The 13918-nt window shown below is 39.6% G+C and overlaps 1 protein-coding gene across 1 annotated transcript in view; it reads left to right on the top strand.

The window, feature by feature from the left end:
* LOC143987588 (proton-coupled folate transporter-like) overlaps nt 1–13918 on the top strand; it is a 627892-nt gene that overhangs the window by 131405 nt on the left and 482569 nt on the right. The window contains exon 3 of the mRNA XM_077486441.1: nt 6608–6705. Coding sequence (XP_077342567.1) covers nt 6608–6705 — 98 coding nt within the window. The remainder of the gene's footprint in view (nt 1–6607; nt 6706–13918) is intronic.

Genomic DNA, 13918 nt, shown 5'->3' with positions numbered 1-13918 from the left:
ATCAAGGGTTGCATGAAAGAAATTATATATATATATATAGGCACCCCCATGAATCTGGACAAATCAAAACCATCCAAAACCATAAACCCATCAACAATGCCTACGTGTGGCCGAATACCTACCCTGCAGTGAACCCGCATGAAGGGCCACTCGGACGCAATCATGCAGATGGCGATCGCCTAATAACACCTTAATGTAGCTGCAGGGGGTACAAAGGGAAATCGTAGAGACTAGAAAGTCAAAAAAAGAGAAAAGAAAGAAAAAAACATATAAATTCATAAAGTCCACATCGGGATAGCCCTACAGCTAGGGCATCACGACATGGAACAAAGATGCACAATATAAATGCATACAAGCCAACAAGGTCTTCATTAATTACCTACCAATTTAAAGAAACACCTACAGTAGGTGACTGCGATATTGTGTCAATCTCGCCGCTTCTATCGGCGGGATTGACACCCTACTAGCCTCGTCGCGGGAGCCAGCGCCGAGCTTAAAATCCATGATGAAGATGAAGATCCAAAAAGTTGATTTTGGATTGACTACAATCCATAGTAAACTTTTAATTATAGTCATTAATGGCCAATAGGTCCACAAAATGTAGAAGTTGGTTCCTAGTTCCTGTCCAGAAGAGTAAGACATCGTCAATATAGCGATGCCAACCTAGAATGTACTGCAATAACTCAGATAATTCTTTGTTAGCAAAAAGTTCCCTTTTAGCAAAGACTATTAGAGAATTTTGCAAAAGATTGGGTGAACATATCTCCAGTATAGTTACTAAAGACGACACATCACCAGTAGCAATTCATTTCAGAGACAATCATGGGGCAAAACAGGCTGGCTTGTAATGCATGATCATTTATAAACTTGAAATGCCCAATAGGAGAGGAGACTGGGATAGGATGTTATTACAGAAAGAGGCCAAATGGATATTTTTATTGGATTCAATTACCCTGAAGGGGTTAAATAATGATATGTCCTTGCAGTGCTTTCTGAAACAATGTATCATTCATAACCACTCCTTTCTTTCTTCTTTTTACATATAAATATGTCATTTCTGGTCCTTTCTATCCACCCTCTTTTTACTGCTCTAAAAAAAAATTCCATAAAACATCTTTCTACTGCTCTTAACCACTTAAGGACCAGGCCTCTTTTTCAGATTTCGTGTTTACATGTTTAAAACAGTTTTTTTTGCTAGAAAATTACTTAGAACCCCCAAACATTTTATATTGTTTTTTTTCTAACACCCTAGAGAATAAAATGGCGGTCATTGAAATACTTTTTTTCACACCGTATTTGCGCAGCGGTCTTACAAGCGCATTTTTTTTTGGAAAAAATTCACTTTTTTGAATAAAAAAATAAGACAACAGTAAAATTAGCTTGATTTTTTTATGTTGTGAAAGATAATGGTATGCCGAGTAAATTGATACCCAACATGTCATGGTTCAAAATTGCGCCCGCTCGTGGAATGGCGTCAAACTTTTAGCCTCAAAAATCTCCATAAGCGGCATTTAAAAAATTCTACAGGTTGCATTTTTTGTGTTACGGAGGAGATCTAGGGCTAGGATTATTGCTCTCGCTCTACCGATCGCGGCGATACTTCACATGTGTGGTTTGACCACCATTTTCATATGCGGGCGCTACTCACGTATGCGCTCGCTTCTGTGCGCAAGCTCGTCGTGACAGGGTGTTTTTAAAAACCTTTTTTTTTCTTATTTATTTTAATTGATTTTATTTATTTCTACACTGTTTTTTAAAAAAAATTGATCACTTTTATTATGACCATATGGATTATCCCTTGGCCAGCTGTATCACAAGTACTAATCTCTCCCGTCCATGTACATAGGCTGATTCCATCGTAATCGGTCACAGTACATTATTACGATGGAATCAGCCTATGTACATGGGCGGGAGAGATTAGTACTCGTGATACAGCTGGCCACGGGATAATCCATATGGTCATGTATGTATCCTTATGCTGACTCAAACAATGGCTATATGTATGGGGATTACTTTCTTGCTTGACACATTATAGCCGATCAAGACAGGATTGGCACTTATGTGCAGACAATAAATGCTGTCATATGCCCGATGGACCCAATATGATAGCCACAAAAATATTTCTGTAATACAAACTTACGGGAGGACTATTATGTACTGGATACCATTAACTTATCACCCTATGTGTATTTATACCATATCTTCCTGGGATAAAAGTATAAGACTCTCTCACCCAGGTATATAGGCATATATATGAGCAGTTTACTTTGGTATCCCCCTTTTTTTCCTCTGTTGAATACAATGGAATCAACAGATGAGGATATCCTGTATCAAGGTCAACTACATGAGATCTTGGATACATATGCAAGGTGTGTGTCTGTCTATTGGAACAAAGAAGTAGACATGTAGATCTGGACTCTCTTTGGCTGATATATTATGACCGTCTGAGACAAGATTGATATGTGTATGTAGGCTATTAACAGATCCGATTTAAAAGTTACCCCTATGAGGTGGTTAAATTAGCCTCTAGGAGAATAATAGATATATGTGCCTGTCTGTCGGATCTATCGAACTAAATAGTTGAACAAAGACTGTAGTGGTTAAATTCAGCACAGCATTGGATACATCGCTCCAGTGGAATAAATACACATACAGTATTGTTCTTAATCTTTCCTATATATTTTTTTTTCTTTTTTTTCTCTATGTTTTTCTAATATTACGATGTCAGTCTATCAGATGGAGCAGCTGAGTTCAGCTCTTGGATGAAAACAGGACGGCAACCAGTGGATGGGGGATTAACTCGTTCAGCATCTTTCTATAGACAAAAATCTCCCATGCTTAATTAATTAGGCTATTTGTTTTGGTTTTATTTTGGTTACCATCGTTTTCAGATGGTAAAATACATTTTTGGAATCTGACACTGTGATACAGCACATTCCACAAATTCACGAAAGGGGGCAGAGTCTATCAGCTGGAAACGCAGCAGTTGTAGTGCTTGCAATTTGTCAAGCTAGCATTTAGATGCTGAGTATGTGGATGGCTGGGACAGTATTGTTTTATGGTTCAGCAACTGAGGTAGGGAAATTTGCCTGCTTGAAATCAACTGGGGGTGTACTGCTAGAAGATTGGCTGCAAGCACTGTGGCACCCATTGCTATACCTTCATTCCTCTCAGTGAAGGCTTTTGAGAGGACTGGAGGTATAGTAGGGGTTGAGATCACAGATGAGGAGCAAGGAGAAGTCCACCTTGTTGTATAATGTGGGTCTTTCAGGTACTCTTGCCAATAGACTGCATAGAAGGTTGTCATATGTCTTGTCAAGCATGTGGTGCCCAAGCGGCTGATGTTCTGGCAAAAAATGTCTTCATCAATATAGGCCAATATGTAATCTGCTACATATTTTTGGTAAACAAAATCCCAATACGCTTATATTGGTTGGTTTGCGCAAAAGTTATAGCATCCACAAACTATGGGATAGATTTAGGGACTTTTTATTTTCTTAATATTTTTTACTAGTAATGTCGGCGTTCAGCAATTGTTAGCAGTACTGCGACATTGTGGCGGACAAATCTGACACTAAGTGACAATTTGTGGGGACCAGTGACACCAATACAGTGATCAGTGCTCAAAAAAATGTACTGTCACTGTAAACAAGACCCTGGCAGGGAACGTGTTAACATCAGGGACAATCAAAGTGTTAAGTGTGTTTATAGGGAATGATTTCTAACTGTGTGGGGGATGGCTTAACTGGAGGAAGAGAGAGATTTATGTTCCTGATTAGCAGGAACACAAGATGCCTCTCTTCCTCTCTGACAGAACAGTGGTCTGCCTTGTTTCCCCTGTTCTGCCTCTCCAGCGAATTATCGGCGGGTACCAGTGGCCCGCTGATTGGCTCCCGTGGTATCCAATCACAGCGAGAGCATGGCTCTGGCGGTGCACACGAGCACCCCAGAGCTGATGAAAGAAATCATGTACAGGTACATGATTTTGCACTTAAGGGCCACCATGCTTCAGTACATGCTTGTGAGGCGGTCCTTAAGTGGTTAAATAATGTGTTATGCAAACAAGTAAAACAAACGACACGTCCGTTAATATATTTATATTATTACAGTGAAGAAAATAATAAACTAGTGAAAAATTAGAACACCAAAAAACTAGTATAGTGAAAGCCCACATCCAAATGAAGTCATAAAATTGTGAAGAAAATCCTCATGCATATCAAATGCAGTGATATTGAAAACCTTTATCCAAATAAATATTACCCTTAATCATCTGAGGTCATCTGCGTTTGTGTAACAAATGGGTTATCATATGATGATAATGTATAACCTTTGCAGCAAAACCCCAAAGTCTCATTGGTGGCTCAGTAGATATGCCACAACATAGACCATGAAAGAAGAAGAAAGGGACTCTACCGTGTAAATCAGTAAGGCAATGTGGAATTATTGAGGCTAAAATATTACTCAAACATAAAAATGATCCAAGCATTGAAAGATCCCTATGGCGGGCATGATGATGTTAGCTTCTATCTTCCTTCTAACAAGCTTTGTCTTGCAATTTAGTGTAGTGGATGAAAAAAAAATTCTATTGGATATGCATGAGGATTTTCTTCACAATTTTATGACTTGTATAGGATGTAGATTTTCACTACACCTGTATATTGGTGTTGTGTATTTTTATTTGGTTTAATTATTTTCTTCACAGGAATAATGACATTACTTTAAAGGGTGTGTTGTTTGCTTTACTTGGTTGGATTATACCACATTATGCAATGTAGCATCTTTTCTATTGAGAATATATTTGTATGATAGTTTTTGTTAGCATATAGGATTGATGGACCATACACGCTGTAAGTAGGAAAGCAAACCCAGTCTTAGTTCTGTCACTATAATTTTGCATTTTAATCACTTACTTTGATCTTTAGGTCCCCTTTAAATTTATGCCTCATGGTGTGGTATACCCCTGTGCCAATAATTTAGAATTATTACCGCAATGCACTAAAAACAAGGAACACCGGAAGTATCTGCTTTGCAGGGCTTCACATCACAAAATAACATCTGCACATTGTGGAAAGCAGTGTTGGCATTGGCATCCCATTCAAATGACAAATCACTGAATAACTGAATATATCATTCACACAATTTATGATGTGAATATTCTTGCCTAGTACATAAGCCTAATCCCCTGTACACACGGTCGGATTTTCCGACGGAAAATGTGCGATCGGATCTTGTCGGAAAATCCGATCTTGTGTGGGCTCCATCTGACTTTTTCCGCCGGAATTCCTGACACACAAAGTTTGAGAGCAGGATCTAAAATTTTCCGACAACAAAATCCGATCATTTAAATTGCGATCATGTGTAGACAATTCTGATGAACAAAGTGCCACACATGCTCAGAATAAATTACGAGACGAAAGCTATTGGCTGCTGCCCTCTTTATAGTTCCGTTGTACATGTTCTACATCACCGCGTTCAGAACAATCAGATTTTCCAACAATTTTGTGCGACCGTGTGTATGCCAAATGCTGGGCCAAAATCTGCTGGAAAAAATCAGATGGATTTTGTCGTCGGAATGTCCGACCGTGTGTACAGGGCATTACAGTGTTAAAATTGTGTTTTGTGAACCAACATTTCCTGTTTTTACTGCATGTGGCCATATTCCCCTCAATTCCTGCCCAATTATCACTCTCCAATGAATATATAAATAATAATCTTTTACAGTAGATAAGGTATAGAATCTTTGTCAAGTTCTTATTACTATCTTTGGATAGTAACAGATAATAGATATTCCTTAAACTCTTCATCCATTGATAACTTGTATAGCAATGTGTGCAAGGGTGTAATTAGAACACCATGTTAGAGGACATTTCTTCAAGAATTGTCAATAAAAATCTGACAGGGATTCTGATACTTCTCTGCTTTAAAAAAAATTTATCGTTTTTTGTTTAGTTAGACTCAAGCTTTAAAAGGATTATTATTCCAACAAAATCTTTTTTTTTGTCCTACTTTATGAGATCATGTGGGTAGATTTTTTTAAAACTTGAGTAATAGCTGTATCCATAAATTGTGACATAAAGCACACACATACATACAGTCTTATAAAATTATTTTATGTAACCATAATACTGGCATGAGTTGCACAAGAAACCTCTTATTAGCCTACCATTATTATTTCTATTCCCCATGCTTCCCATTACTTTTATTTGAGCAGTAACTGGATCTGTGGAAAATTGTTACAAATAGGGAGATTAAATATATATGACACGGAAGTCACTGTATTGTGTACTTAGTTGATGCCTTACATTTAATCACTTGTCTTTTCTAATGCAAAGTTATTTGCTTCATATCGTATTATGAACCTGAACGTCATCTCTTGTCACTGATAAGCTCACAGATACACGACGAGCAGCTAGTAAAAATTTGCTTAAAATTTGTTATATTATAGACTTGGATCACAAGCTACTCAAGGGAATAGATTAAACATTTTGCAAAGTAAGTTGAAGGCAAGGAACTATTGATTATATTTAGAATCATCTAAAGCTGTTGAGTTGAACAGAAAGAATTAAATTATAAACACCCAGCGCACCTATATTCTTATTTTTCATAGGAGAGCAATCAATTACTCTGATGTTTGTGAGTTATCCTCCAAGAAGTTTCAACAATGAGCTTTATGGTTGGTATACAGCATCAAAAATGTTGATTTCGGTAAGTAGTTTAAGTAAAGATTTTGCCCTAGTAAAAATAATTTTTTTGTTATAGATCATGTTAAGTTGATTCTACCCCCACCCAGGGGCGGACTGACAACTCATGGGGCCCCCGGGCAATAGGAGATTATGGGGCCCCCAGGCAATCCGAGATTATGGGGTCACACAGTATACACACACACAGTATACAATCACACAATATACACATACATGTACACACAGTATACACAGACATGTTTCTATTGGCTGAGAAGGTACTGAAGAGGTGGGGCAGCTTTAATTTTGGGATATTTAGACCAAAAGGATGTCGGTAAGGTACATTTCAGAGACAGATGTAAAAAAAAAAAAACACAGATTTTTACATACTGTCCCTGGTTTTACTGAGGCTGGCAACCCTGATGGGGCCCCTTAGTGGCTCGGGGCCCTCGGGCAGTGCCCGAGTGGCCCAATGGTCAGTCCACCCCTGCCCCCACCCCCTTCTTTCTGAAGACTCTGACAGAAAAATATTTCTGCCATTGTTCCTAGCTCTGCTGTCTTTCAGAAACTTGTTTTGTTTTGATTGTCTTATTTATTTTTTGTAAAAAAAAAAAAAAAAAACAAGCAGTTACAGTTTAAAAATACAGTATGTATATTAATATTTTTCCGACCAAAAATGTAGTTCTAGACAATAAGCAATTTGCATCTCAATCAAAGAGGATTCCAAGCAAAAGATCATAGAGTTTAAAATGGTGTTTTATTTATTACAAAAAAAGACAACAGAAAAAGTACACCAGGCAGTGAACATGTTTTGGAGGCTTATCACTCCCCCTTCATTAGGACACTAAGACCCCTTTCAAACCGAGGCAGTTTTCAGGCGTTTTAGAGATAGAACTAGCCTCTAAAAAGCATCTGAAAACTGCATCCCATTCTTTGCAATGAGTGCTTTCACACTCAGGCGGTGCACTTGCGGGACATCAGGAAAAGTCCTGCAAGCAGCATCTTTGGGGTGGCTTGGGAGCGCTATAAATAGCACTCCTAAAATGCCCCTGCCCATTGAAATGAATGGGCAGCACTTCCAAAGTGCCTTAAAAGCATTTTGAAAGCACTGAAAAACTGGACTTTATTCCTTTTTTTTCCCTCGTTTTTAAAACTTTTTTTTGCATTGATACATGTCCCTTGGGGCAGGACCCAGGTCCCCAAACCCTTTTTAGGACAATAACTTGCATATTAGCCTTCAAAATTAGCACTTTAGATTTCTCCCTTAGACTTGTACAGGGTGTTCCGCGGCTTTTCGAATTTGCTGCGAACACCCCAAATTGTTCACTGTTCGCTGAACAGGTGAACAGGCAATGTTCAAGTCCAACATGAGTTCGACTCAAACTCGAAGCTCATCCCTACTGTAGAGAAAGAAAAAGAATGCATATTACCACTTTAATTTAAAGTGCTCTGATACATTAGACATCTTTTTCTCATTACTATAGGCTACACCCTTATAATGTTCACTAATCCTTATGCGCAAGGACCTTGTAGTACATCCCACATACTGCAATTTTATAGCACATTCTATCACATACAACACATATTTAGTGTTACAATTTATAAAGTCCTCAATAGGAAATGTTTTACCATTGTGGTATGAAGTGATTGATTTGTGATTTCTGTTGTGTTCATACTGCATCTATATGAGCCACTGATATTAAGCCAGGTTTGCTGTAAATAATGGGTCTGCACCTAAGCCCATCCTTTTTTTGAAGCTTATTAAAGCCTCTGGCTCTAATCATGTGCTTCAAAAAAACAACACCCCCATATAGGAATCCACACGTCCAGCACCCTACATGTAAATCAGGGAGCCAGACGTATGGTTAGGGGGGACAGTGCCCATGCGCCCCTAATGGACGGACTGCCAATAGACAAATGTAATAGGGCAGTTACCATCAAGAGTAAGGGCAGAAAGCCATCAAGAGTGGAACAATTGCGTCTGGCCCTGATAAATTCACCATCTGGAATAGAATGGATTGTGTGGGGAGGGTGGTAACAAGAAGCAAGGGTGGAACTGGAAGTAAATAGTTACCTGCAGTGGTTTTGGGAAAAGTCTTGGTGTCTATATTCCCTGTACTCTGATCTCCTTTGAGGGTAATCACACACTTAGGTTGGACTTGATGGACTTGTGTCTTTTTTTAAACCTCACACCTACTATGTAACTATGTAATGTCCAGAAAGCCAATGCTGTCCTTAATACAGTACTTTTACATGAAAATTCCATATTAATATTATTTTCATTTAGATATGAAACAAAGGAGAGTAGAACAGGATCTGTGTGATCCCAAATGAGGATCGGATCATCTACGTATTCACCATAGCATAGAGGTTCACAGATGGCTGAACAGGCTCATTCAGTGCAGTAATTCCATATTAAATGTACCTACCCACATTCACGTCCTTGATTGTGCCTATTTACAACAATTCCCAATGCATGATGGGAATTGTAGTTTCTCATAGGTTCAGTGTGAGAAAGCAGGATATGATGTACATGGCTGGACTTGCACCTACTCCATGAGCCAGCTGAATCTGCTATTTATTGAACTCGAGAGTTGACGTCAACAAAATTAGAATCATTTTTTATAGTAAATGGTTAGGTCTAAAAGATAACTATTAAATATTTATAAACCAAAGTAGTACACTGCTCAATGTATTAGCCCTTATAGTTTTACCTCCACTGCACAAGCATTGGGGGCTGGCCCTGCATGTAGCAGAAAGTCCGGAGTAAAGAAGAGATGTCTGGATGGCCGCACTCCAATAAAATCACCTTTATTTGAATCCTAAAAAGCAGCAAAAATGACAGTCCATACAGCAAACAAGGGAATAAGATACAGCAGGCAATACAGCTAATGTATTTTCACACTATTCTTATACTCCTAATTTAAAGCGTAGCGCTTTGCAAGCACTACAGTGCTAAAAATAGCGCCTGCAAAACGCCCCTGAAAGAGCCGCTCCTCACACTCCAGTGTGAAAGGTGACCTGTGGTGGTTGTGCAATGTTTGCTTCCCCCCCCCAAAAAAAAAAAATATACCACCAGTCACCACTGGTATGTTCTTTATGGTATGGCGAGGATGACCAGAGTTGAAGGGGAAGGGGTATTTTGGAATTCTGGAAATGGGGAGGGAGCTGTACAAGTTAATCTCCTTATACCAAATCACAGACCAAAATGACAAAAAAAATGTTGGACTATACCGGTACTGAATTTACAGTGGTGTGAAAAAGTGTTTGCCCCCTTCCTCATTTCCTGTTCCTTTGCATGTTTGTCACACTTAAGTGTTTCGGAACATCAAACCAATTTAAACAATAGTCAAGGACAACACAAGTAAACACAAAATGCAATTTGTAAATGAAGGTGTTTATTATTAAAGGTGAAAAAAAATCCAAACCATCATGGCCCTGTGTGAAAAAGTGATTGCCCCCCTTGTTAAAACATACTATAACTGTGGTTGTCCACACCTGAGTTCAATTTCTCTAGCCACACCCAGGCCTGATTATTGCCACACCTGTTCACAATCAAGGCATCACTTAAATAGGAGCTGCTTGACACAGTAAGGTCCACCAGAAGATCCTTAAAAGCTACACATCATGCCGAGACCCAAAGAAATTCAGGAACAATTGAGAAAGAAAGTAATTGAGATCTATCAGTCTGGAAAGGGTTATAAAGCCATTTCCAAAGCTTTGGGAATCCAGCGAACCACAGTGAGAGCCATTATCCACAAATGGCGAAGACATGGAACAGTGGTGAACCTTCCCAGGAGTGGCCGGCCGCCCAAAATTACCCCAAGAGCACAGCGACGACTCATCCAAGAGGTCACAAAAGACCCCACAACAACGTCCAAGGAACTGCAGGCCTCACTTGCCTCAGTTAAGGTCAGCGTTCATGCCTCCACCATCAGGAAAAGACTGGGCAAAAATGGCCTGCATGGCAGAGTTCCAAGGAGAAAACCACTGCTGAGCAAAAAGAACATCAAAGCTCGTCTCAATTTCTCCACAACACATCTTGATGATCCCCAAGACTTTTGGGACAACATTCTGTCGACCGATGAGACAAAAGTGGAACTCTTTGGAAAGTGTGTGTCCAAGTATATCTGGCGTAGAAGGAACACTGCATTTCATAAAAAGAACATTATACCAACAGTAAAATATGGTGGTGGTAGTGTGATGGTCTGGGGCTGTTTTGCTGCTTCAGGACCTGGAAGACTTGCCGTGATAAAAGGAACTATGAATTCTGCTGTCTACCAAGAGATCCTGAAGGAGAATGTCCGACCATCTGTTCATGTACTCAAGCTGAAACGAACTTGGGTTCTGCAGCAGGACAATGATCCTAAACACACCAGCAAGTCCACCACCGAATGGCTGAAGAAAAACAAAATGAAGACTTTGGAGTGGCCTAGCCAAAGTCCTGACCTGAATCCTATTGAGATGTTGTGGTATGACCTTAAAAAGGCCGTTCATGCTCGAAAACCCTCTAATGTAACTGAATTAGGACAATTCTGCAAAGATGAGTGGGCCAAAATTCCTCCAGGACGCTGTAAAAGCCTCATTGCACGTTATCGCAAACGCTTGGTTGCAGTTGTTGCTGCTAAGGGTGGCCCAACCAGTTATTAGGTTTAGGGGGCAATCACTTTTTCACACAGGGCCATGATGGTTTGGATTTTTTTCACCTTTAATAATAAACACCTTCATTTACAAATTGCATTTTGTGTTTACTTGTGTTGTCCTTGACTATTGTTTAAATTGGTTTGATGTTCCGAAACACTTAAGTGTGGCAAACATGCAAAGGAACAGGAAATGAGGAAGGGGGCAAACACTTTTTCACACCACTGTACATACATAAAAAATCAGAAAATAGGGAGTATAAAGTAAGATTTCATATAAATTTTAATACATAGAATAGAAAAAATTACACAAAAAAAGTAATGTTAAAAGCTAGTACACCCCAGATTCGTATGTACAGTTACTCATGGTGGAGTTCCATTCTAGGGGTGCAAGTGGAGGATTCCTCGACTAGTTTCGCGGAATTATCCGTTTCATCTGGAGGAGGTCTAAAAATTAAATATACATTACATAATACATTTTGGATGATGGTACATTGTGTATTAACAGTTATTTTTTGTATTGAGGCTATACTTCACAATCTCTTCGATGACCAGAGTTGGTTTGTTGGATAAAGAGAGTTTCCTATAACGTTTGGACACCACCCTGTCATTCTCTCAGGCTAGAGTAACATCCAGAAAAAGAATGGACTTAGAGTCCATATGACCAGTAAAGTGCAAATTCAGATCATTGTCATTCAAATATGCCAGCCAATCTTCAAGTGCCCACCTCCCTGAAGTTTCATTCCAGAGCCTCAGATTTTACATACTCAATTGCTCAAGGCCTTAGAAGAATTATTTGAGCTTAACACAGGTATAGGGTGTACTCGCTTTAAGCAGGATTTGGCCCTAGCTAAAACCGAAACACAACTACAATAAGCCATAAAAAGTAATTACCTGCCTCACAGTTTCTATGTTATGAGCTAAGGCCCTAAAAAAAATTGAAACTTCATGAGTTTTCAAATAGACTGCACAGGATTCTTGTGAATAAATTGAAGTCAAGGCCTCCCCAATCGGCCCCTGAGTTTATTTTTCCAACAGGCCAGAACTCCTACATACTGTCCTCAGGCCATAGCAAAAACTTTTGAAAAGTTCTATAGTAAATTGTAAATTGTATGACTGCCTGTCACCTGGACAATACCCTCCATTCAATGAAGAAGCTTTTGATGATTTTACAGTATGTCTAGTCTTAAACTTCCCAAACTGTCCAAAGTGGGCTTGTCTACTTTAAATGCTTCTATCACATTTGAGGATCTAGAGAATGTCATCAACTCTCTAGCCTTAAACAAATCCCCTGGTACAGAAGTCCTTTCCTATTGCTATTATAAGCAATATCGTCTGCATGTGAGCTCTTCTTTGATGGCCCTTTACAGATCCTTGCTTGAAAGTGAGATCCCACACCCTTATTTCCAATACTCTCACATCGCTGCAATTACAAAATCTGGAAAGAACTCTGCCTCTCCTGCTAATTACAGACCTATCTTACTACATAATTATGATTACAATTTTTTTTTACCAAAATCCTTGCTAATGAATTATCTCAGCTGCTCTTTAAATGTATACATAATGATCAGGTGGGCTTAATCCTAGCCAGACAAGCAGGAGATAATGCAAGACAGACTTTAGATCTTTAGACAGACTTTAGATCTCATAGACGTGATTAGTAACACTAGACTCCCTGCATTACATTTGAGCCTAGGCTTAGCTGGCCATCTATGTCGACTACGTCTACGTCAGCCGCCGGAATGTCTGTAGTGTCTCCTCCACGGAGACAGAAGAAGGATGCTGCGCTGCGCTGGATGAGATGAGACATCGCTGGAGATATGACCGTCCGTCGATGGATAGCAAGAGTGGATTACCGCCGCTGGAATCTTTTTTTTATTTTTTTATTTTTAATAAAGGAATTTTTCAAAAGTGTGTTTGTTTTATTTAAACATTTTTTACACTTTCTTTGTGAAATGGTAGGGGTACTTTTGTACCCCCTTACCATTTCAAACAGGGGGGGGGCCGGGATCTGGGGGTCCCCTTGTTAAAGGGGGCTTCCAGATTCTGATAAGCCCCCCGCCCGCAGACCTCCACAACCACCGGCCAGGGTTGTGGGGATGAGGCCCTTGTCCTCATCAACATGGGGACAAGGTGCTTTGAGGGGTCACAGACCCCCAAAGCATCCTCCCAATGTTGAGGGCATGTGGCCTGGTACGGTTCAGGAGGGAGGGGGGGCCGCTCTCTCGTCCCCCCCTCTTTTCCTGCGGCCTGCCAGGTTGCGTGATAAAGGGTCTGGTATGGATTTTTAGGGGGAACCCCACGTCAATTTTTTTTTAAATTTGACGCGGGGTTCCCCTTAATATCCATACCAGACCTGAAGGGTCTGGTTATGGATATTTAGGGGGAACCCCACGTCAAATTTTTTCTTAAATTTGAGGCAGGGTTCCCCTTAATATCCATACCAGACCTGAAGGGCCTGGTAATTGAATTTGGGGGACCCCCACGCTTTTTTATTTATTTATTTATTTATTTTTTTATCAATGACTTTCAATGAGTGTTCTCTGTATTACGGGAGCCGACAATTCATAATAGCTGCGAGTGATTTTAAAGGACTTT

This window comes from Lithobates pipiens, unplaced genomic scaffold (assembly GCF_037356315.1).
Source record: "Lithobates pipiens isolate NorthernLeopardFrog02 unplaced genomic scaffold, aLitPip1_a1.2 Scaffold_18, whole genome shotgun sequence".
Taxonomy (NCBI): Eukaryota; Metazoa; Chordata; class Amphibia; order Anura; family Ranidae; genus Lithobates; species Lithobates pipiens.
Note: the sequence above shows the minus strand (reverse complement) of the source record. Positions and strands in the feature narration are given on the sequence as shown.